The sequence below is a fragment of the Cupressus sempervirens genome, chromosome 3, assembly GCF_028749045.1.
Source record: "Cupressus sempervirens isolate cs-2001-9-10 chromosome 3, ASM2874904v1, whole genome shotgun sequence".
NCBI lineage: Eukaryota > Viridiplantae > Streptophyta > Pinopsida > Cupressales > Cupressaceae > Cupressus > Cupressus sempervirens.
Window position 1 is genome coordinate 709,800,330 of NC_143120.1, and position 25,138 is coordinate 709,825,467.

At 39.5% G+C, this 25,138-nt stretch overlaps 1 protein-coding gene across 1 annotated transcript; it reads left to right on the top strand.

Moving 5' to 3' along the window:
• The first annotated feature begins 23,463 nt into the window (after positions 1–23,463).
• Positions 23,464–24,741, top strand: LOC149568729 (uncharacterized). The gene is made up of 2 exons (XM_089816768.1): positions 23,464–24,094; positions 24,608–24,741. The coding sequence occupies exons 1-2, from the start codon at positions 23,464–23,466 to the stop codon at positions 24,739–24,741; spliced, it is 765 nt and encodes a 254-aa protein (XP_089672894.1).
• Positions 24,742–25,138: the final 397 nt, after the last annotated feature.

Consider the following 25,138-nt stretch of genomic DNA (forward strand, 5'->3'; position numbering starts at 1 on the left):
GTGCCTTTGAATGCCCTCAACGACAAGGAAGGATAGATAGGAGAGCTGAGGGCCAAGCTAGGGTTGCTCATGTGGATGAGGATGCATAATCATCACATTTAGAGGATGCAGAAAGAGGAGAGACCTTGGTAAATGAAAGAGTCCTACTAGGTGGTGAGATTGAACTAGGACAATGGAGGAGTTTGTTTCATACCAGATGCAATTGTGAGGATAAATCTTGTGACGTGATCATTGATGGTGGTAGCACAGATAACTTGGTATCAGAAGAGATGGTCTCTAAGCTGAAGCTCAAGAGGGAGAAACATCCATAGCCTTATCAGATTGCTTGGGTAAAAGATGATCATAAGGTCCTGGTAAGTGAACAATGTTTAGTGAAATTCAAAATTGGGAGTTACCATGATGAAGTTCTCTATGATGTTATTCCGATGGATGTTTGCCATCTATTGTTGGGTAGACCATGGCAGTTTGATAGACATGCAATACATGATGGGCATGCAAACACATACTCTCTGACAAAGGATGGAGTTCACCACAAATTGAAGCCCATGAAAAAGGAAGGTGAAAAGGTATGTACCAGTGCTAGGATTTGTCTTGTTGATAGAATGATGTTTTTAGATGGCATGAAACATCAGCATATGTGCTATGCTTTGATTCCTAGGAAAGATAAAGAAGGTAGTAGTGAAATACCACTTGAAGTTTCATATTTACTAGGGGAATTTAGAGATATTATCTCTGATAATGTTCCAGATGGATTGCCACCAGTAAGGCAAATCAGTCATCAGATAGACCTGGTTCCAGGAGCTAGTTTTCCTAACAAGGCTGCTCACAGGATGACTCCTACTGAAATAGATGAGCTAAATAGACAGGATCAGGAGCTGTTGAGGAAGGGCTTGATTCGAGAGAGCCTGAGTCCATGTGCAGTATCTACAGTACTCACACCAAAGAAGGATGGAGAGTGGAGGATGTGTACAGATTCTCGAGCTATAAATAGGATAACCATCAAGTACCGGTTTCCTTTGCCAAGGATGGATGATCTTATGGACTGCTTGAGTGGAGCTCAGTACTTCACAAAGATAGATATGAAGAGTGGTTATCACCAGATACGGATTCGAGAAGGAGATGAGTGGAAAATAGCCTTCAAGACCAAGGAGGGTCTTTATGAGTGGTTAGTCATGCCCTTTGGATTGACGAACGCCCCAAGCACCTTCATGCGGCTCATGAATGAGATACTTAAGAAGTTCTTGGGAAAATTTGTTATTGTCTATTTGGATGATATTTTAATTTTCAACAAGACTTTGGAAGAACATTTATTACATATTCATAATGTCCTTGAAAGTCTAAGGGAAGAGAAACTGTTAATTAATCTGAAGAAGTGTATCTTTGCAAAAAGGGAGTTAGTCTATTTGGGGTTTGTTATATCACCTGAAGGTCTCAAAATGGATCCAAAGAAGGTAAAAGCCATCTTGGAATGACCTACTCCAAGGTTTTTTACTGAGGTAAGATCATTTCATGGTCTCATTAGTTTTTATAGGAAGTTTATTAAGAATTTTAGTGGCATATGTGCACCCCTAACTGATACAAAAAGAGGGGATAGAAAAGAGTTCAAATGGACTGCAGTAGCTGTGAGAAGTTTTGAATTGCTGAAGAAGAAGGTGAAAGAACAGCCTGTGTTGGCACTTCCAGATTTTAGAAAGGTTTTCCAGATGGATTGTGATGCCAGTGGCAGCACTATAGGGGCTGTATTAAGCCAAGAAGGTAAGCCTATTGCATATTTTAGTGAAAAATTGAATGATGCAAAGAAGAAGTATTATGTTTATGATAAAGAGTTCTATGCAATAGTTCAGACCTTAAAGAAATGGAGGCATTATTTATTACCAAAGGAATTTGTTTTGTATACTAATCATCGGGCATTACAGTACCTAAATAGACAAGGTAAATTGAATCAAAGGCATATGAAGTGGGTAGAGTTCTTGCAGAGCTTTACATTTTTGTTGAAGCATAGAAGTGGAAAATCTAATAGGGCTGCAGATGCACTAAGTAGGAGATAGTTATTGCTTATAGTAATGCAGGTTGAAGTAGTTGGGTTTGATGAACTCAAGAATTTGTACCCTGAGGATCTTGATTTTGCTGAAGCATGGAAAGCTTGTAAAGACCCTGTTGCTATAGATAGAACCAAGTGGTTAGACTATTTGAATCAGGATGGCATGTTGTTCAAGGGTAGTCAATTGTGCATTCTAAGGAGTTCCATGAGAGAAAATCTGATTAAGGAGAAACACAGTGGAGGGATGGCAAGACATTTTGGTCAAGATAAGACCATTGTCATTCTGAGAGAACATTATTTTTTGCCTCAAATGTCACAAGATGTGAAAAGGTTTGTATAGAGTTGTCAAGTTTGTCAAGTTGCTAAGGGATTTAGCCACAATACTGGACTATATCAGCCATTGCCTGTTCCATCAAAACCATGGGAGGACATAAGTATGGATTTTGTTCTTAGATTGCCAAGGACACAAAGGGGTAATGACTCGGTATTCGTGGTGGTTGATAGGTTCTCCAAAATGGCACATTTCATTCCATGCCACAAAACTCATGATGTTGTCCACATTGCAGACTTGTTTTTCAAAGAGGTGGTAAGACTACATGGTCTTCCAAGGAGTATAGTTTCTGACAGAGATACTAAATTTGTGGGGTATTTCTGGAGGACATTGTGGAAAAAGTTGAGAACACACTTGAAATTCAGTTCCATGCATCACCCACAAACTGATGACCAAACAGAAGTGGTAAACAGAAGTCTGAGCAATTTGCTGAGATGTTTAATTGAGGATAAGCCCAAGGGATGGGATTTGATTCTACCACAAGCAAAGTTTGCTTACAATAACTCTATAAATAGGAGTATTGGAAAATCACCATTCCAAATTGTATATGGGAATAGCACAAGGAGTGCACCAGAATTGAGGAAGATAGAGCAAGGGGAGAGGACAAGTCCTGAAGCGAAAGAATTTGCTGAACATATCAAGCGTCTACGTGAGGAGGCTCAAGCACACATTACCAAGATGAATCAAGAGTATAAAGCTAGGGCTGATCAAAGGAGAAGACATAAGGAATTCCAAGTAGGGGATCTAGTCATGGTGCACTTGCGAAAAGAAAGATTTCTAGCCGGTACTTACAACAAGCTGAAAATGCAGAAATTTGGCCCCTGCAAAATTTTGAAGAAACATGACTCAGGAAATGCATATGAGGTGGAGCTTCCAGATGGTATTCACATTTCTCCTATTTTCAACATTGCAGACTTAACAGAGTATCATGATGATGGTGCAGATGACGAGCCAGTGTTAAAGCCATGTCCAATTCCTGCTTCTAAGAAGGAGGAGATAGAAGACATTCTAGATCATCGTGTGGGTAGGAGTACCAGAAATAGGTAGTATGAAGAGTATTTGGTGAAGTGGAAAGGATGGCTGATCGAGGACTCAACTTGGATTTCAGCAGCTGAGGTTTCCCATTTGGGATTTCCTCTACCATTCATAAAGTAACAGGGTCACTTTTCAATCTACCCTGGGTGTCTGCTGCAGGAGCATCCAAAGGTATAAGGGCAATCCTGTGTCACCCAAAAAAATGTACTTATACTTGGTTTCTCTTTCATGTGTTTTCATTTTTGGGCACCCATTTGGGTCAAATAAAGGTTCCAACTCTCACAGTTCCACTATCAGTGTGCAAGAAAATCCCAAAAATAGGAGCATGCAATTGGGCCATCATTTTGGTAAACTAGAAGGTGTGAATTGGCCAGATGAATGTGATTGTGATTTAGAACATTCCAGAAAAAGAATCAGGTCAAAAGGCCCCACGGTTTGAAAGTTATTGCAGTTTTTCAAGTTTTGGAGACCTCTTAAGAATGCTTCAAAGTCAAGTTAGGGGCATTAAATGACCTTGAAAAGGGCCAAAAAAGGGGGACAAGAAAAGCTGGTCTATAGGGCTATAGAGTGCTATGAGAGCTTTTCATAAATTTAAACGGTTCCTCAATCGGAGCTACGTTTCAAAAGTTATGCCTCCTAGAAGTTCGGTTACCGTTTTTGGATTCTTCTAGATTTGTGCCGACTTCTAACGCAGCTTCTGGAGCCCTCTATTTGGTCGGTGGATGCCTACTAGCACCTTCTAGAATGTATTCCTAGTCCTTAACTCTCCAGGGTCTATTTAAGGAGATTCCTGGCATTGTAAAAGGCAGTTCGGAATGGAGTTTGAGAGGAGGTACTGAAAGGAGAAATTATCTCCAGATTTATGCTATTGTAAGCCCTTAGGGCATGTTTTGAAGTTTATTTTCTTTGTAATATTTGTAATAGCTTATTTTCTCAGTTAATATAATTTTCCCTTTTCTATTGTGTCCATTTTGTGCTTGGGTTGTGTCCTCATCAAGTGGTATCAGAGCTAGTTTTCCTGAGTGTGCAAACAGAGCGCCGACTGTGAGGCAGTTTGCACCAAGACTCTGTGGTTGTGGGTTCGAGATAAAAGATGCCTCCATGAAGAGAGCATGGAGGAAGGGCTAGAGCTATTAATCCTGAGGAGGTTAGAGCCCTCCAAAGGCAAGTACATGCATTGCAAGAGGAGCTCCGTAGAGGAGCAAATGTTGCCACAGGTGATGATAGTGAGGATGACAATGAAGAAGATGAAATTGGACCAGAAGGGGAATTTGACGAGGAAGTTCTGAATCATGTAGAGGAAAGGCTTTTTAGGGCCATTAATAAGTTTGGGAAAAGACCTACAATTGAAGTGGGTGTATTTTCAGGAAATCTGAAACCAGATGAGTTCATCGATTGGATCAATGAACTGGAAGAATACTTTGAGTATGAAGATATCAGGGAACTAGATAGGGTTAAGTTTGCAAAGGCCAAACTGAAAGGCCATGCCAAAATCTAGTGGCAAGAGGTTCAATTGGAAAGAAGCAGAAGAGGAAAGGAGAAGATCACAAGATGGGATCGCATGGTGGACAAATTGAAGAAGCAGTTCATTCCTGTGGACTACGAGCTTGATTTGTTTAAGAAGATGCATGCGTTAAAGCAAGCAGGAAGATCAGTCCAAGAAGATACAGAGGAGTTTTACCGACTCTTGATTAGAGCAGGGCATGCAAAAGCAAATAAGGAGAAGGTTGCTCGTTATATTAGTGGGTTGCGACCTAGCATCTAGGAGGAATTAAGTCTGGTAAGAATGACCAGCGTTGAAGAGGCATACCAGTTTGCCCTACGAGTTGAAGAGAAGCTGAATAAAAGGTTTGAAGGAAGACAAAGAGGGCGCGGTCAACAAGGGGAAGGGGTAGATCATCTGGAGGCCACAATGAAACCCAAAAGAAAAATGAAGATGTGGGTACTAGAAGGAACCAGAGGAATGAGGGTTTCAACCGCTCCCATGATCAAGACTTTGGAAATCAGAGAGGAAGAGGTAGAGGATGTGGACAAGGAAGAGGAGGCTTCTGTGGTACCTATTTCTATTCCAATGAAGAAGGTCATCATCCCTTTGAATGCCCTCAATGACAAGGAAGGACAAATAGGAGAGCTGAGGGCCAAGCTAGGGTTGCTCATGTGGATGAGGATGCACAATCATCACATTCAGAGGATGCAGAAAGAGGAGAGACCTTGGTAAATGAAAGAGTCCTACTAGGTGGTGAGATTGAACCAGGACAACGGAGGATTTTGTTCTGTACTAGATGCAAGTGTGAGGATAAATGTTGTGACGTGATCATTGATGGTGGTAGCACAGATAACTTGGTATCGGAAGAGATGGTCTCTAAGCTGAAGCTCAAGAGGGAGAAACATCCCCAGCCTTATCGGATTTCTTGGGTAAAAGATGATCATAAGGTCCTGGTAAGTGAACAATGTTTAGTAAAATTCAAAATTGGGAGTTACCATGATGAAGTTCTTTGTGATTTTATTCTGATGGATGTTTGCCATCTATTATTGGGTAGACCATGGCAATTTGATAGACATGCAGTACATGATGGGCATGCAAACACATACTCTCTGACAAAGGATGGAGTTCGCCACAAATTAAAGCCCATGAAAAAAGAAGGTGAAAAGGTATGTAGCAGTGATAGGATTTGTCTTGTTAATAGAAGGATGTTTTTAGATGGCATGAAACATCAGCATATGTGCTATGCTTTGATTCCTAGGAAAGATAAAGAAGGTAGTAGTGAAATACCACTCGAAGTTTCATATTTACTAGGGAAATTTGGAGATATTATCTCTGATAATGTTCCAGATGGATTTCCACCAGTAAGGCAAATAAGTCATCAGATAGGCTTGATTCCAGGAGCTAGTTTTCCTAACAAGGCTGCTCACAGGATGACTCCTACTGAAACAGAGGAGCTAAATAGACAAGTTTAGGAGCTGTTGAGGAAGGGCTTGATTTGAGAGAGCTTGAGTCCATGTGCAGTACCTGCAGTACTCGCACCAAAGAAGGATGGAGAGTGGAGGATGTGTAAAAATTCTCAAGCTATAAATAGGATAACCATCAAGTACCAATTTCCTTTGCCAAGGATGGATGATCTTATGGACTGCTTGAGTGGAGCTCAGTACTTCACAAAGATAGATCTGAAGAGTGGTTATCACCAGATATGGATTCAAGAAGGAGATGAGTGCAAAATAGCCTTCAAGACCAAGGAGGGTCTTTATGAGTGGTTAGTCATGCCCTTTGGATTGACGAACACCCCAAGCACCTTCATGCGGCTCATGAATGAGGTACTTAAGAAGTTCTTGGGAAAATTTGTTATTGTCTATTTGGATGATATTTTAATTTTCAGCAAGACTTTGGAAGAACATTTATTGCATATTCGTAGTTTCCTTGAAAGGCTAAGGGAAGAGAAACTATTAATTAATCTGAAGAAGTGTATCCTTGCAAAAAGGGAGTTAGTCTATTTGGGGTTTGTTATATCACCTGAAGGTCTCAAAATGGATCCAGAGAAGGTAAAAGCCATCTTGGAATGGCCTACTCCAAGGTCTGCTACTGAGGTAAGATCATTTCATGGTCTCGTTAGTTTTGATAGGAAGTTTATTAAGAATTTCAGTGGCATATGTGCAGCCCTAACTAATACAATAAGAGGGCATAAAATTGTGTTCAAATGGACTACAACAGCTGTGAGAAGTTTTGAATTGCTGAAGAAGAAGATCACAGAACAGCATGTGTTGGCACTTCCAGATTTTAGAAAGGTTTTCCAAGTGAATTGTGATGCTAGTGGCAGCGCTATTGGGGCTGTATTAAGCCAAGAACGTAAGCTTATTGCATATTTTAGTGAAAAATTGAATGATGCAAAGAAGAAGTATTATGTTTATGATCAAGAGTTCTATGCAATAGTTCAGGCCTTAAAGAAATGGAGGCATTATTTATTACCAAAGGAATTTGATTTGTATACTGATCATCAGGCATTATAGTACCTAAATAGCCGAGGTAAATTTAATCAGAGGCGTATGAAGTAGGTAGAGTTCTTGCAGAGCTACACATTTGTGTTGAAGCATAGAAGTGGAAAATCTAACAGGGTTGCAGATGCACTAAGTAGGAGACAGTTGTTGCTTATAGTAATGCAGGTTGAAGTAGTTGGATTTGATGAACTCAAGAATTTGTACCCTGAGGATCTTGATTTTGCTGAAGCATGAAAAGCTTGTAAAGAGCCTGTTGCTATAGATAGAACCAAGTGGCTAGACTATTTGATTCAGGATGGCATGTTGTTCAAGGGTAGTTAATTGTGCATTCCAAGGAGTTCCATGAGGGAAAATCAGATTAAGGAGAAACACAGTGGAGGGATGGCAAGACATTTCGGTCAAGATAAGACCATTGCCATTCTGAGAGAACATTATTTTTGGCCTCAAATGTCACAAGATGTGAAAAGGTTTGTATAGAGTTGTCAAGTTTGTCAAGTTGCTAAGGGATTTAGCCACAATACTGGACTATATCAGCCATTGCCTGTTCCATCAAAACCATGGGAGGACATAAGTATGGATTTTGTTCTTAGATTGCCATGGACACAAAGGGGTAATGACTCAGTATTCTTGGTGGTTGATAGGTTCTCCAAAATGGCACATTCCATTCCATGCCACAAAACTCATGATGTTGTCCATATTGCAGACTTGTTTTTCAAAGAGGTGGTAAGACTACATGGTCTTCCAAGGAGTATAGTTTCTGACAGAGATACTAAATTTGTGGGGTATTTCTGGAGGACGTTGTGGAAAAAGTTGAGAACATACCTGAAATTCAGTTCCACACATCACCCACAAACTAACGGCCAAACAGAAATGGTAAACAGAAGTCTGAGCAATTTGCTGAGATGTTTAGTTGGGGATAAGCCCAAGGGATGGGATTTTATTCTACCACAAGCAGAGCTTTCTTACAATAACTCTATAAATAGGAGTACTGGAAAATCACCATTCCAAATTATATATGGGAATAGCCCAAGGACTGCACCAGAATTGAGGAAGACAGAGCAAGGGGAGAGGACAAGTGCTGAAGTGAAAGAATTTGTTGAACATATCAAGCGTCTACATGAGGAGGTTCAGGCACACATTACCAAGATGAATCAAGAGTATAAATCTAGGGCTGATCAAAGGAGAAAACATAAGGAATTCCAAGTAGGGGATATAGTCATGGTGCACTTCCGAAAAGAAAGATTTGCAGCTGGTACTTACAACAAGCTGAAAATGAAGAAATTTGGCCCCTGCAAAATTCTAAAGAAACATGACTCAGGAAATGCATATGAGGTGGAGCTACCAGATGGTATTCACATTTCTCCTATTTTCAACATTATAGACTTAACAGAGTATCATGATGATGGTGCAGATGATGAGCTAGTATTAGAGCCATGTCCAATTCCTGCTTCTAAGAAGGAGGAGATAGAAGACATTCTAGATCATCGTGTGGGTAGGAGTACCAAAAAAAGGCAATATGAAGAGTATTTGGTGAAGTGGAAAGGACGGCCGATCGAGGACTCAACTTGGATTTCAGCAGCTGAGGTTTCCCATTTGGGATTTCCTCTACCATTCATAAAGTGACAGGGTCACTTTTCAATCTACCCTGGGTGTCTGATGTAGGAGCATCAAGAGGTATAAGGGCAATCCTATGTCACCCAAAAAAATGTACTTAGACTTAGTTTCTATTTCATGTGTTTTCATTTTTAGGCACCCATTTGGGTCAAATAAAGGTTCCAACTCTCACAGTTCCACTATCAGTGTGCTAGAAAATCCTGAAAAAATAGGAGCATGTAATTGGGCCATCATTTTGGTAAACTAGAAGGTGTGAATTGGTCAGATGAATGTAATTGTGATTTAGAACATTCCAAAAAAAGAATTAGGTCAAAAGGCCCCACGATTTGAAAGTTATTGCAATTTTTTGAGTTTTGGAGACCTCTTAAGAATGCTTCAAAGTCAAGTTAGGGTCATTAAATGACCTCAAAAAGGGCCAAAAAATGGGGGACAAGTAAAGCTAGTCCATAGGGCTATAGAGCGCTTCGAGAGCTTTCCGAAAATGTAAATGATTCGTCAATCAGAGCTACGGTTCAAAAGTTATGCCTCCCGAAAGTTCGGTTACCATTTCTGGATTCTTCTAGATTTGCGTCGACTTCTAATGCAGCTTCTGAAGCCTTCTATTTGGTGGGTGGATGCCTACTAGAACCTTCTAGAATGTATTCCTAGTCCATAACCCTCTAGGGTCTATTTAATGAGATTCTTGGCACTGTAAAAGGCAGTTCGGAGTGGAGTTTGAAAGGAGGTACTGAAAGGAGAAATTATCTCCAGATTTATGCTATTGTAAGCCCTTAGGGCATGTTTTGAAGTTTATTTTCTCTGTACTATTTGTACTAGCTTATTTTCTCAGTTAATATAATTTTCCCTTTTCTGTTGTGTCCATTTTGTGCTTGGGTTGTGTCCCCATCAAGTGGTATCAGAGCTAGTTTTCCTGAGTGTGCAGACAGAGCGCCGACTGTGAGGCAGTTTGCACCAAGACTATGTGGTTGTGGGTTCGAGATAGAAGATACCACCATGAAGAGAGCGTGGCAGAAGGGCTAGAGCTATTAATCCTAAGGAGGTTAGAGCCCTCCAAAGGCAGGTACAAGCATTGTAAGAGGAGCTCCGTAGAGGAGCAAATGTTGCCGCAGGTGACGACATTGAGGATGACAATGAAGAAGACGAAATTGGACCAGAAGAGGAATTTGATGGGGAAGTTCTGAATCATGTAGAGGAAAGGCTTTTTAGGGCCATTACTAAGTTTGGAAAAAGACCTACAATTGAAGTGGGTGTATTTTCAAGAAATCTGAAACCAGATGAGTTGATCGATTGGATCAATGAACTGGAAGAATACTTTGAGTATGAGGATATCAGGGACCCAGATAGGGTTAAGTTTGCAAAGGCCAAACTGAAAGGCCATGCCAAAATCTAGTGGCAAGAGGTTCAATTGGAAAGAAATAGAAGATGAAAGGAGAAGATCACAATATGGGATCGCATGGTGGACAAATTGAAGAAACAGTTCATTCATGTGGACTACGAGCTTGATTTGTTTAAGAAGATGCATGCATTAAAGCAAGCAGGAAGATCAGTCCAAGAATATACAAAGGAGTTTTACTGACTCTTGATTAGAGCAGGGCATGCAGAAGCAAATAAGGAGAAGGTTGCTCGTTATATTAGTGGGTTGCGACCTAGCATCCAGGAGGAATTAAGTCTGGTAAGAATGACCAGCATTGAAGAGGCATACTAGTTTGCCCTACGAGTTGAAGAGAAGCTGAATAAAAGGTCTGAAGAAAGACAAAGAGGGCGCAGTCAAGGAGGAAGGGGAAGCAGTAGATCATCTGGAGGCCGTAATGAAACCCAAAAGAAAAATGAAGATGTGGGTACTAGCAAGAACCAGAGGAATGAGGGTTTCAACCGCTCCCATGATCAAGACTTTGGAAATCAGAGAGGAAGAGGTAGAGGACATGGACAAGAAAGAGGAGGCTTCTATGGTACCTATTTCCATTGCAATGAAGAAGGTCATCGTGCCTTTGAATGCCCTCAACGACAAGGAAGGATAGATAGGAGAGCTGAGGGCCAAGCTAGGGTTGCTCATGTGGATGAGGATGCACAATCATCACATTCAGAGGATGCAGAAAGAGGAGAGACCTTGGTAAATGAAAGAGTCCTACTAGGTGGTAGATTGAACCAGGACAATGGAGGAGTTTGCTCCATACCAGATGCAAGTGTGAGGATAAATGTTGTGACGTGATCATTGATGGTGGTAGCACGGATAACTTGGTATCGAAAGAGATTGTCTCTAAGCTGAAGCTCAAGAGGGAGAAACATCCCCAGCCTTATCGGATTGCTTGGGTAAAAGATGGTCATAAGGTCCTAGTAAGTGAACAATGTTTAGTGAAATTCAAAATTGGGAGTTACCATGATGAAGTTCTATGTGATGCTATTCTGATGGATGTTTGCCATCTATTGTTGGGTAGACCATGGCAGTTTGATAGACATGCAGTACATGATGGGCATGCAAACACATACTCTCTGACAAAGGATGGAGTTTGCCACAAATTGAAGCCCATGAAAAAGGAAGGTGAAAAGGTATGTAGCAGTGCTAGGATTTGTCTTGTTGATAGAAGGATGTTTTTAGATGGCATGAAACATCAACATATGTGCTATGCTTTGATTCCTAGGAAAGATAAAGAAGGTAGTAGTGAAATACGACTTGAAGTTTCAGATTTACTAGGGGTATTTGGAGATATTATCTCTGATAATGTTCCAGATGGATTGCCACCAGTAAGGCAAACCAGTCATTAGATAGACCTGATTCTAGGAGCTAGTTTTCCTAACAAGGCTTCTCACACGATGACTTCTACTAAAACAGAGGAGCTAAATAGATAGGTTTAGGAGCTGTTGAGGAAGGGCTTGATTCGAGAGAGCCTGAGTCCTTGTACAGTACCTGCAGTACTCGTACTAAAGAAGGATGGAGAGTGGAGGATGTGTACAAATTCTTGAGCTATAAATAGGATAACCATCAAGTACCGGTTTCCTTTGCCAAGGATGGATGATCTTATGGACTGCTTGAGTGGAGCTCAGTACTTCACAAAGATAGATCTTAAGAGTGGTTATCACCAGATACGGATTTGAGAAGGAGATGAGTGGAAAATAGCCTTCAAGACCAAGGAGGGTCTTTATGAGTGGTTATTCATGCCCTTTGGATTGACGAATGCCCCAAGCACCTTCATGCGGCTCATGAATGAGGTACTTAAGAAGTTCTTGGGAAAATTTGTTATTGTCTATTTGGATGATATTTTAATTTTCAGCAAGACTTTGGAAGAACATTTATTGCATATTTGTAGCATCCCTGAAAGGCTAAGGGAAGAGAAACTGTTAATTAATTTGAAGAAGTGTATCTTTTCAAAAAGGAAGTTAGTCTATTTGGGGTTTGTTATATCACCTGAAGGTCTCAAAATGGATCCAGAGAAGGTAAAAGCCATCTTGGAATGGCCTACTCCAAGGTCTGCTACTGAGGTAAGATCATTTCATGGTCTCGTTAGTTTTTATAGGAAGTTTATTAAGAATTTCAGTGACATATGTGCACCCCTAACTGATACAATAAGAGGGGATAGAAAAGAGTTCAAATGGACTGCAGCAGCTGTGAGAAGTTTTGAATTGCTAAAGAAGAAGGTGATAGAAAAGCCTGTGTTGGCACTTCCAGATTTTAGAAAGGTTTTTCAGGTGGATTGTGATGCCAGTGGCAGTGCTATTGGGGCTGTATTAAGCCAAGAAGGTAAGCCTATTGCATATTTTATTGAAAAATTGAATGATGCAAAGAAGAAGTATTTTGTTTATGATCAAGAGTTCTATGCAATAGTTTAGGCCTTAAAGAAATGGAGGCATTATTTATTACCAAAGGAATTTATTTTTTATACTGATCATCAGGCATTATAGTACCTAAATAGCCGAGGTAAATTGAATCAGAGGCATATGAAGTGGGTAGAGTTCTTGCAGAGCTACGCATTTGTGTTGAAGCATAGAAGTGGAAAATCTGACAGGGTTGCAAATGCACTAAGTAGGAGACAGTTGTTACTTACAGTAATGTAGGTTGATGTATTTGGGTTTGATGAACTCAAGAATTTTTACCCTGAGGATCTTGATTTTGCTAAAGCATGGAAAGCTTGTAAAGAGCCTATTGCTATAGATAGAACCAAGTGGTTAGACTATTTGATTCAGGATGGCATGTTGTTCAAGGGTAGTCAATTGTGCATTCTAAGGAGTTCCATGAGGGAAATTTTGATTAAGGAGAAACATAGTGGAGGGATGGTAGGACATTTTGGTCGAGATAAGACCATTGCCATTCTGAGAGAACATTATTTTTTGCCTCAAATGTCACAAGATGTGAAAAAGTTTGTATAGAGTTGTCAAGTTTGTCAAGTTGCTAAGGGATTTAGCCACAATACTGGACTATATCAGCCATTGCCTCTTCCATCAAAACCATGGGAGGACATAAGTATGGATTTTGTTCTTGGATTGCCAAGGACACAAAGGGGTAATGACTCAGTATTCGTGGTGGTTGATAGGTTCTCCAAAATGGCACATTTCATTCCATGCCACAAAACTCATGATGTTGTCCATATTGCAAACTTGTTTTTCAAAGAGGTGGTAAGACTACATGGTCTTCCAAGGAGTATAGTTTCTGACAAAGATACTAAATTTGTGGGGTATTTTTAGAGGACATTGTGGAAAAAGTTGAGAACACACTTGAAATTTAGTTCCATGCATCACCCACAAACTGACGGCCAAACAGAAGTGGTAAACAGAAGTCTGAGCAATTTGCTGAGATGTTTAGTTGGGGATAAGCCCAAGGGATGGGATTTGATTCTACCACAAGCAGAGTTTGCTTACAATAACTCTATAAATAGGAGTACTGGAAAATCACCATTCCAAATTGTATATGGGAATAGCCCAAGGACTGCACCAGAATTGAGGAAGATAGAGCAAGGGGAGAGGACAAGTGCTGAAGCGAAAGAATTTGCTGAACATATCAAGCGTCTACATGAGGAGGTTCAGGCACCATTACCAAGATGAATCAAGAGTATAAAGCTAGGGCTGATCAAATGAGAAGACATAAGGAATTTCAAGTAGGGGATCTAGTCATGCTGCACTTACGAAAAGAAAGATTTGCAGCCGGTACTTACGACAAGCTGAAAATGAAGAAATTTGGCCCCCTGCAAAATTCTGAAGAAACATGACTCAGGAAATGCATATGAGGTGGAGCTTCTAGATGGTATTCACATTTCTCCTATTTTCAACATTGCAGACTTAACAGAGTATCATGATGATGGTGCAGATAACGAGCCAGTGTTAGAGCCATGTCCAATTCCTGCTTCTAAGGAGGATATAGAAGACATTCTAGATCATCGTGTGGGTAGGAGTACCAGAAATAGGTAGTATGAAGAGTATTTGGTGAAGTGGAAAGGACGGCCGATCGAGGACTCAACTTGGATTTCAGCAGTTGAGGTTTCCCATTTGGGATTTCCTCTACCATTCATAAAGTGACAGGGTCACTTTTCAATCTACCCTGGGTGTCTGATGCAGGAGCATCCAGAGGTATAAGGGCAATCCTGTGTCACCCAAAAAAATGTACTTATACTTAGTTTCTGTTTCATGTGTTTTCATTTTTGGGCACCCATTTGGGTCAAATAAAGGTTCCAACTCTCACAGTTCCACTATCAGTGTGTTAGAAAATCCCAAAAAAATAGGAGCATGTAATTGGGCCATCATTTTGGTAAACTAGAAGGTGTGAATTGGCCAAATGAATGTAATTGTGATTTAGAACATTCCAGAAAAAGAATCAGGTCAAAAGGCCCCATGGTTTGAAAGTTATTGCAGTTTTTCAGGTTTTGGAGACCTCCTAAGAATGCTTCAAAGTCAAGTTAGGGGCATTAAATGACCTTGAAAAGGGCCAAAAAATGGGGGACAAGCAAAGTTGGTCCATAGGGCTATAGAGCGCTTTGAGAGCTTTTTGAAAATGTAAACGGTTCGTCAATCGGAGCTACGGTTCAAAAGTTATGCCTCCCAGAAGTTCAGTTACCATTTCTGGATTCTTCTAGATTTGCGCCGACTTCTAATGCAGCTTCTAGAGCCTTCTATTTAGTCAGTGGATGCCTACTAGCACCTTCTAGAATGTATTCCTAGTCCTTAACCCTTCGAGGTCTATTTAAGGAGATTCCTGGCATTGTAAAAGGCAGTTCGGAGTGGTGTTTGAGAGGAGGTACTGAAAGGAGAAATTATCTCCAGATTTATGCTATTGTAAGCCCTTAGGGCATGTTTTGAAGTTTAGTTTCTCTGTACTATTTATACTAGCTTATTGTCTTAGTTAATATAATTTCTCCTTTTCTATTGTGTCCATTCTGTGCTTGGGTTGTGTCCCCATCACTTTTACAAAGTCTATAATATTTTCAATTGTTTTCATGGCTTCCAAGTCCAATTACTAGGTTCAGATGGAGCACTGAAGATATGTCATTTTGCATGACACAAGTACTTAGAATGATCTTTCTAATGACTATGGATTTGGTACATTTTGAAAATTTTAAGTATATATTTTTTAAGCTAATTGAATAGAGGTTCATTATAAGAAAATAAACCTCTATATTGGATGCTCATTGAAAAATAGTAACTAAGAGAATTTTTTTTTTTTTTTTTTAAAGAGACTACGGTCTCTATATTCAAGTCCTCTTTCAATCAAAAAAAGAACTTTTGACATCGGGTAAATATATAGTAAGTTACATGTGTCAAAAGCCATGTATGTGCAAATTAGTGTTAGATCAACTTTAAACTTTGATAAAATGTGAAATACTAAGGATAAAGACATCAAACCACCTCCACAGTTTCGATATGGATGTTAACAAACTAAATTCAAAAGAATCACATTGATATCTATTGAAAAAGAATGGTTATGTGTGTCAAAAATATTTTCACTCTTTAAAAATTGAGTTTTTGATAACATACCAATTTTCGTGGGAGAAAAAATAATTCAACCAAATCAATTCAAAATAAAATTTTATATATATATATATATATATATATATATATATATATATATATTTTACTTTATCTTTAAATTCCTAACCGTTAAACATAAAGTTGCATCCGAAAGTGAAAGTTTTCTTGAAAATTCATAGTTCAATGTCAGTTTAGGCAAAAAAATGTAACCCATTATTATGGGTACATTCAATTTTGTATTTTTATATTATACCCCGTAATAATTAGAGCCATTAAGGGAAGATACTTGAGTTGGTCCCCATACACCTAAATGCACAAGCTCTAATTTCTTATCTTTCTCTTCCTTCCCACCCTTTATAAAAATAACTCTATTTTATTTTCCATAAATATAACTTTCACATAAATCCATATTAATACATTTAAGACCTAGTTAAAATTTATTGGAATGAATTAATTTCATACCTTTCTCACTAAAAGGGCCCAAGTCTGTTGTGCCATAGTGTTGTTTTAAGATCTATAACAATTGTTTGTTCTCCCTGCTCAATTGCAGAAAATATTCCTGAACATTCATTTTTCCCTCAAACAATTAAAGTAGAAGGAATAGTATGACCTATACAAAGATATAAGGTGCCCACTTTCACACCTTTTGCTATTACTAAGGAACCTTTTGAAACCTTCCAATTTTTATCATTAAAAGTAACTTTGCAACCCTCATCACCAAGTTGCCCTCCTAAAATTAAATTCCTACTCAGCCTTGGAACATGTCTTGCCTCTTGTAGTAGACAATGATGTCCATTCTACAACTTTATCTTAATTTTGCCATATAATTTCAAATTTTCATTCCAATGACTGACAAATGCATTGGTTTTAAATTAATTTTTACTAATTTGACTGGTATACAAAACAAATATCAATTCACAAATGCTACTTGGTTTTAAAAAATTCCCCAAACAATCTCATTACAAAAGAAAATCTCATTTTTATTATATAATTATGTCTCCTTCTAAGTTGTATCTAATAGAAAATAACAACATCATTGGTTCTAATCAATGATTAAAAGTACTCCAGTGTAGACTTTGTACAATGATACAATGATACTATACCAACTTAAACAATGTTTACAATTAGATCATGCTTGGCGAATATTTGTATTAATACATTAATGTTAATTATTAGTTGATAGGTGGGAGTTTTCTTTCTACGGTGGTGTGGGGGGCACAAAAGTGAACTGGTGGGTCTGGTTTTAGGTTTTAGCTTGGAGATAATGCCTTTGAGTCTGAGCATGGGGCAATCGGAGGCCCCTGGGGCTCAGATTTTGTCTGATGATTTGGATATGGCTTATACATCTTTTCAGATGCAAGGGGGGGCTAAAGGCTAGACGGACAATATCCCATTTAGAGAGAATGTGACATCATCAAAAGGTTCTATCCGAATTAAGAAGATGAATGGGTGTTTGGAGAGATCTGATGATTGACCAATGTTGATTATTCAACCAGAGCAAATTTTAGAAGATGTGGAGTATTGGGGAAAGCATGTGCTCATATGTAAGTTTTTGTGTCTCCGACTCTCTCTCCCTGTGTTCGAATCATGGGTGCGTCAAATTTGGAATCTAGAAGGGGATATGGAAATTCCACTGGCAACTAACAACTATTTTATGGTTATTTTCTCAAGCATGTCAGATAGGAACAAAGTATTCGAAGGAGGCCCATACTTCTTTAACCAAGTTGGGTTGTTCATCCAACCCTGGCACACTGGATTCAATTCCGCTGAGGAGATCTCGTCTTAGGGCCCTATGTGGATTCGGCTTCCACATCTACCACTGGAATTTTGGAGAGAGGATATTCTTCATTCGATATCTCTTTTTCTTGGGAAACTTGTTGGGTCGGCCACCCAAACCCAGTATCGAAAGGTAATTTCATATGCATGAATTTGTGTGGAGGTTGATCTTGTTAATATGCTGCCTGATTCTATGGAAATTTGCTTAGGCCCTTCTTCATGGATTTAGCAGTTGGACTATGAGACTCTACCCTTCAGAAGTAGGATTTGCCGTGAGTATGGGCACTTGCAATGCAAATGCCCCTGGAATAAACTTTCTCAATCCTCAACAACTGTTAGAATCTTATAAGATTAATAACCCAGAAAACTAGTGCAAAGAATAAATATCTAAACTATGAATGCAAATGATACAAAATCAAAATAGCATCATAGAGTTAGTCTCCAAGAGAGTAATGCAAATGTTGGAAGCAAAATAGCATTAAGAGGATGCAAAAATAAGAGATGCAAATACAAGCCAGGTAGCATGCTTATATAGGCTAGGAAGAGGGAGGAGGTGGCAACACCAACCAATGAGGAGCAACCATCTATTGGACTAAAGATAGAAAAGTATCTTCCCAAGATAGCTAATGGATGCTCACATGTAGGAAGGTGACACCTCACAACCATTCAGCTAATAAGACATGCTTTATTAACCTAAGCGAGATTATTAAAAATGTAGGAAAAACCTAGCAAAATAGGAAAAATTAAAAACTACACTAACACCCCCCCATAAGCGAAGCTTAGATGGATGTAGAAATGGGTCCCAGCAAGTCAAGCCTGATGAGGTACCCATATACATAAAATTCCCCCAAAAGAGAGAGAAAAGAGACTCCCCAAAGAAAATTAGGACTCCAAGTGAGAGGAAGAGGCCCCCCAAAAAGATGAAGCATCCCACACCTCCAGCAAAGCTTGCAAATTTTGTCTAGTTGATCCACTTACATCGAACAAGTTTTCTTCCCTTAGGAAAAGGGACAAGATCCCAAGTGTGGTTCCTCATCAAGGAACTATACTCTTCTTGCATAGTTGTATCCCACTCAGAAATACCAGAAGCCTCATGAAAGGACTGTGGATTTGAGGCAGTAGCAATGAAGATATGTAGAGCTTCTTGGAAATGTAAATGAGTCTGCTTGGTGTCTGATGGATCCCCAACCCAATCACCTACAAACTGCAAGGTCTGTCTAGCCCAAAGTGGACCGAAAGATGGAGAATCTAGAGGACAATCATCAACCTGTGAATGATGACTAGGAGAGGAAGGATGTGAGTCCTCTGAATCACTCTCTGCATCAAAAGTGGAGGTAGAAGACTGCTCAAGTGAATCTAACCCATCAGAAGATCTATCATGTATTCCAAGTGACTCCAATGTCAAAGTAGAAGGCAACCCTGTGGCCATGCTCTACTGGTTAAGCTGATGCAAGTAGTGAAAGTTAAGATGGCCAAACTGCTCATGCCATAATCTGCTCACATCATTAAAGTGAGTGAGAAAAACAATCAAAGGAGGATCAGGAACAAAGTGAGAAAACATATAGAGTCATGACTGATGATCTGCTCTACCAACTACAGCTGTAGAATCATTGTGTAACTCACGTATCTCCACTGAATCAGGAGTGAACTCAACCTGCTTACCTAAACCTATGTGAGTGATCTGGTGTACCGATAGGAGATTAGTTGACAATGAGGGTACATAAGGAACATCATGGAATGTGTCATCCCCCACATCAACAGACCCTCTCCCACACACCTCAACAAGAGTGTTATCACCCATCAAAATAGAAGGCATAGTACACGGCTCCAAGGATGCAAGTTCTTCCTTAGATGAAGCCATGTGGCGTGAAGCACCTGAATCAAGAACCCAAGTGGATGGTGAGGAAGCAACTACAAAAAGGGCCTTGCCCTTTCCTTTCCCCTTGCTATTTTCTTTTTCTTTGTTAGACCCTTCATTAGAACTTTGTTTGATAGACTCAGGAACACTGATATTATTCTTCTCAAGAATGTATGTTAAGTGATCAAGTTGTTTCTGCAAACATTTATGTTCATCATGACCAGGTCTTTTACAATAGGCACATTTGACCTTTTCTTTCTTAGGCTTATCACCCTTGGAAGATGGTGTATCAATAGTTGCTTTTGAAGAAACCAGCATCTGATCCTTCTTCTCCTCACTATTCTTTTGTTTCTTGTCCTTACTATTGTTGTTACTACTTTGTCCTTGTTGTTCTTTTGTGCCTTGGTTGGCAACCAAGGCATGTGACTTAGAGGACTTAAGAATGCCCATCTGGATTAGCTTGTCCTATTCTCGAGTGAGATTGACAGCAAAATCATCTAAAGATGGCATGGTGAATTGAGTACCAAGTGCACCCTTAGTAGCATAGAAGGTAGAGACAAACACAGAATATTCTGAACTTAGCTTAGAGAGAATACTAAGAATCAGTTGTTCATCTTTCTTTTCAACTCCACATTTTTTTAACTGTAGCCTTAGTGATTTCAATTTGGTGAAGAAATCTTGGATTGTGTTGAAATTGCCTGGACTCAAATTAATTAATTCATTTTCCAACATATGACCCCTCATTGAATCTTGTGTGCCAAATAGTGTTTCTAGCTTTGTCCATATTTCATTTGGTGTATCCAAAGACTCAATGTGAAATAGCAAGTTAGGAGAAACAGACAAACACAATGTTCCAAATGCCTCATCACATTTGTTAAACCACTTAGGCTTATCTTCATCTTTAGCAAGTTCAGTTTCAAGTCCCATAGTTATCCTATTTAATCCACCTTTCTTTAAGTGAATTTTCATGCATGATTTCCACTCAAAGTAATTGTATGAAGTTAGGATGGGCATATTTGTTTGATCCATGATGAAGAAATGCAGAGAAGAAATGCTAGAAAGAAGAGAACCCAACCACGATAATGCCCCCCCTCTTTACTCAATCAAAGAACACCCCCCCCCCCCCCCCAAAGAAATATGATTTGGCACTTTTTTTAGTGCGTTTACAACTACCACTAGAAAGAAATACTTAGTGGTCTTGATTTCAATGCATTACAAACCCTCATGAAGAGCATATGCTAAAAGTGAAACTTGGGCACAATAATCAAGAAAACAAATAGCACCACTGCGATCTTCTCAAAAAATCATGCACTTTCAAAAAAAGAATCGCCTCGATACGAGGTCGTATGAGAAAGTTATGATCCTTCGAAGTTTCCAAAACGAGAACTGTGCACAGTCACGGCTGAGAATCTGCAATTTTTGAAGAATTCATGCATGAAAATCAAAAAATAACTCCACTAGTGGATAGAGCACAAAAAAATAGCCAATTTCATAACAAGAATCATCAAAATCAGAGTCCTTATGAGCAAGAACGAGACATTTGAAAACTGTATTCAAATCTGCGACTGCCAATAGAGAGGGGTATTGTTGTAGCTTTTCGTGCTATTTCTTGAAAAATATATAGATTGCATGCAAAATCTAAAAGATACCCAGATGGTTTTTCAGCACTACGAACAAAACCCAGAAAGCATTTTCCTTGCTGATGTATAGAAGATGTTGTTGTAGTGTAAATCAAATGCTTTTAACAGTAAAAAACGGCTCCAAAAATCAAGAAATGACCCTAGCAACCAAAATATGACATGAAAATGCTGGATCAACTTCCTAAGTCTATCAATGGTATGTTGGAACCTGCAATACTGATTGAAAACTCCAAATATGCAAGTTGGTTGTCAGATTTGAGATTGAAACCCCAGAGAAAAAAAAAAATTGTCAAAACTTTTCTGATTCTCAGGATCATCCAAAGATGCAAGAGAAGAGCATACTTCATTTTTCAAAAAACTACAATAAAGTTTATTAGCCCCTCCCGAATCTCTCAAATAAGGAAACTAAAATCTATTCTTGCACATAGAAAAGCTCTGATACCATGTTAGAATCTGATAAGATTAATAACTCAGAAAACTAGTGCAAAAAATAAATATCTAAACTATGAATGCAAATGATACAAAATCAAAATAGCATCATAGAGTTAGTCTCCAAGAGAGCAATGCAAATGCTGGAAGCAAAATAGCATTAAGAGGATGCAAAAATAAGAGATGCAAATACAAGCCAGGTAGCATGCTTATATAGGCTAGGAAGAGGGAGGAGGTGGCAACACCAACCAATGAGGAGCAACCATCTATTGGACTAAAGATAGCAAAGTATCTTCCCAAGATAGCTAATGGATGTTCACATGTAGGAAGGTGACACCTCACAACCATTCACCTAATAAGACATGCTTTATTAACCTAAGCGAGATTATTAAAAATGTAGGAAAAACCTAGCAAAATAGGAAAAATAAAAAACTACACTAACAACAACCACTATGCTGACCCCTAAGGATGACAAGGGTAAAGCCCTTATGCCAACTGGTCCCTCTGGGGATAAGGAGGGTTTCATCCCAGTGAAGCCACGTAATAAAGGAAAGGGGCAGAAGAGAACTTGGATGAATAGACAAAGTGATGACACCTTCAACAGGTTTAATGTGCTAGAGAACTTGATACAGGAGGAAGGTATACCTGTTGAGATATCCCCGGGTGATGGTTCTCTTTTAGAACCCCAGCTAGAGGAAGTTAGGAATCTAGTCTAGATTCCTGAGGAAGTACAAGGCCAACCAGTTGGTTTAGATGGATTGGTTCAGGAGTTAAGTTGTGATATTCCTGGTGGGTCACATCCTCGTGACAGTCCAAATATCATAGCTTCTACCCATCCTGGCAAGAAAGGAGTGATCGACAACACAAAAGGCTCTAAAGCTACATCCACATTGGGCTTACAGCAAAAGCCCTTTAAAAAAGGGACCTTAGAGAAGTCTGCTAAGAGTGGAAGGAAGACGGATCAAGAGAAAGTTAAGATGATGGGTGAGACTTTGGTTGAGGCGGGGTTTGTGAAGCCTATTGACTCCCACTTCTCGCAATCTTCTAAATGATTGTTATTTCTTGGAATGTTAGGGGGTTGAACAACATCCCTAGACAAAAGGTTGTTCATAGATTGATAGATTCTCACTCTCCAGATGTTATTTTCATTTAGGAAACTAAACTTTCAGTTGATGAATTGAATAGTTGTGGGCCAAATTTATGGCCCCATGGTAGCTGGCAAGGAGTAGGTGCTCAAGGAAGCTCAGGTGGTCTTGCTTGTCTCTAGAATCCTAAGAAGGTGACTCCCCTGTGGTGGATTGCGAACAGGTCTTCCATCTCTTTTATGGCTTCTCACTTTGAGACAGGTGAAAGGTGCTTGTTCTCCAATATTTATGCTCCTAGTGATTTGGTAGGCAAATCTCTTATGTGGTCACATATTATATTTGTCCGATCTTTAGATTCTTTCCTTCCTTGGATTGTTGCCGAAGATTTTAATGCTGTTACTAATCTAGAGGAAAAGACGGGCGGGACTTCTCGATTAGGTCCTTCTTCTAGTATGCTTAGAGATAATATTAGTTCTTTGAATCGTATTGATGTTAAACCTGGTTCTGGTATATTCACCTAGAATAACAGAAGGAGTGGGATTGAGGCTATCTCTGAAAGGCTTGATAGGTTCCTGGTATCTTGTTTTTGGATGAATATTAGATGGTCTACCAATTCAAAAATTCTTGATTGGAGAGGCTCTGACCACTGACCTATCAGGCTCTCTGTCACTCCTTTCAAGACCTCTAAGAATCCCTCTTTCAAGTTTCAGCTGATGTGGTTGAGGGATCCTTCCCTTCAGGATCTTAGGATAGCCTGGTGGTATGAGGGCAGGCCTCCTCATGGTACTTCCATGTACACCTTTGAGAAGAGGCTTCAGCATGTGAAATTCAGGCTGAAACAGTGGAATAAACAGTGCTTTGGAAACCTTCAAGAGCATTTAAGAGGAGCCCAGGCCAAGCTGGATAGTGTCACTCGCCAGATCAGGAACCAAGGAATGACTCCAAATTTAATGTCTGAAGAATCCTCAGCTTTGAGGGAGGTTGAAGAATGGGAGCTTCGAGAGGAAATATTTTGGAAACAAAAGTCTCAAGTGGATTGGTTGCAGGAGGGAGATAGAAACACTGCTTTCTTCCACAACACTGTTAAAGCTCGCAGGTTTGGAAATTCCATTACTTCTCTTGTTTCTTCTTCTGGAGATCATCTCTTTTCCAAGGAGGCAATTTCTTTAGAGGCCACTAATTACTTCTCTCAACTCTTCTCTAAGGAGGAACATGTTTCCTTGGTGGAGACAAGGGCTATTTTAGATTGCATTCCTCATCTTGTGTCTAGCAGTATGAATAGAGATCTGTTAAAACCTGTTACGCTCGAAGAGCTGGAGAAGGTGGTATTTGGTATGAAGAAAGGTAAAGCCCCAGGCCCAGATGGATTTCCCATTGATTTTTTCTAGGAATTTTGGGAGATTATTAAATTTGATCTTCTAGAAGTTGTTCAGGAATCATATCAAAATAAACAAATGCTCAAGTCTTTGAATGCTACTTTCCTCACTCTCATCCCCAAGATTGATGGAGCTAACAGGTTGGATCAATTCAGACCTATTGCTTCATGTAATGTCACGTACAAAATTATTAGAAAATTAATTGCTGAAAGGCTTAAGCCTTTTCTTACCTCTTTGATATCTGAGGAACACGAAGGTTATGTTGGTGGTAAACAGATTCTTGATGGAGTGGTTATTGCTTCAAAGGCTATTCATTCTATGGCCACATCCAAGGAAAAGGCTATGTTTATTAAGCTAGATTTAGCTAAAGCTTACAACTGAGTTAGTTGGGAGTTCCTGGGTCGTGTGCTTCTTGCTTTTGGATTTGATATGGAATGGGTGGATTGGGTTCTCAGCTGTGTGAATTCCACATCCTTTTCAGTTCTTATTAATGGAGAACCTACTGATCTATTCTCTGCTTCTCAGGGGCTTCAGCAAGGGGATCCTATCTCTCCATATCTTTTTATCATTATGGCAAAGGCTTTGGGCAGATTTATAAAATCTCAAGCTGAATAGGGACTTGTTCAAGGGTGGAGGTGGCACAATGATATTCCAGCTTACACGCACCTCCAATTTGTGGATGATACTAGATTGATGGGTTTGGCTACCATTAATGAAGCGAGGAACTTCAGAATGATTTTGGATACTTATTTGAAAGCTTCTGGATAGAAAATTAATGAAGGTAAATCATCTATTTATTTCTTTAATACTCCTCAGTCGATTCAGGTTAGGATTGCTAGAATTCTCAAGTTTCAGGTTGGATCCCTTCCTTTGATTTATCTTGGAGTACCACTAGCCTTGGGGACTCAGCTGAAAGAATATTGGCAAGGTCTGTTGGACAAATTTCATAGCAAGGTGAGTCACTGGACTCATAGATGGCTCTCCTCTGCTGGAAGGGTCATCCTCCTCAAGA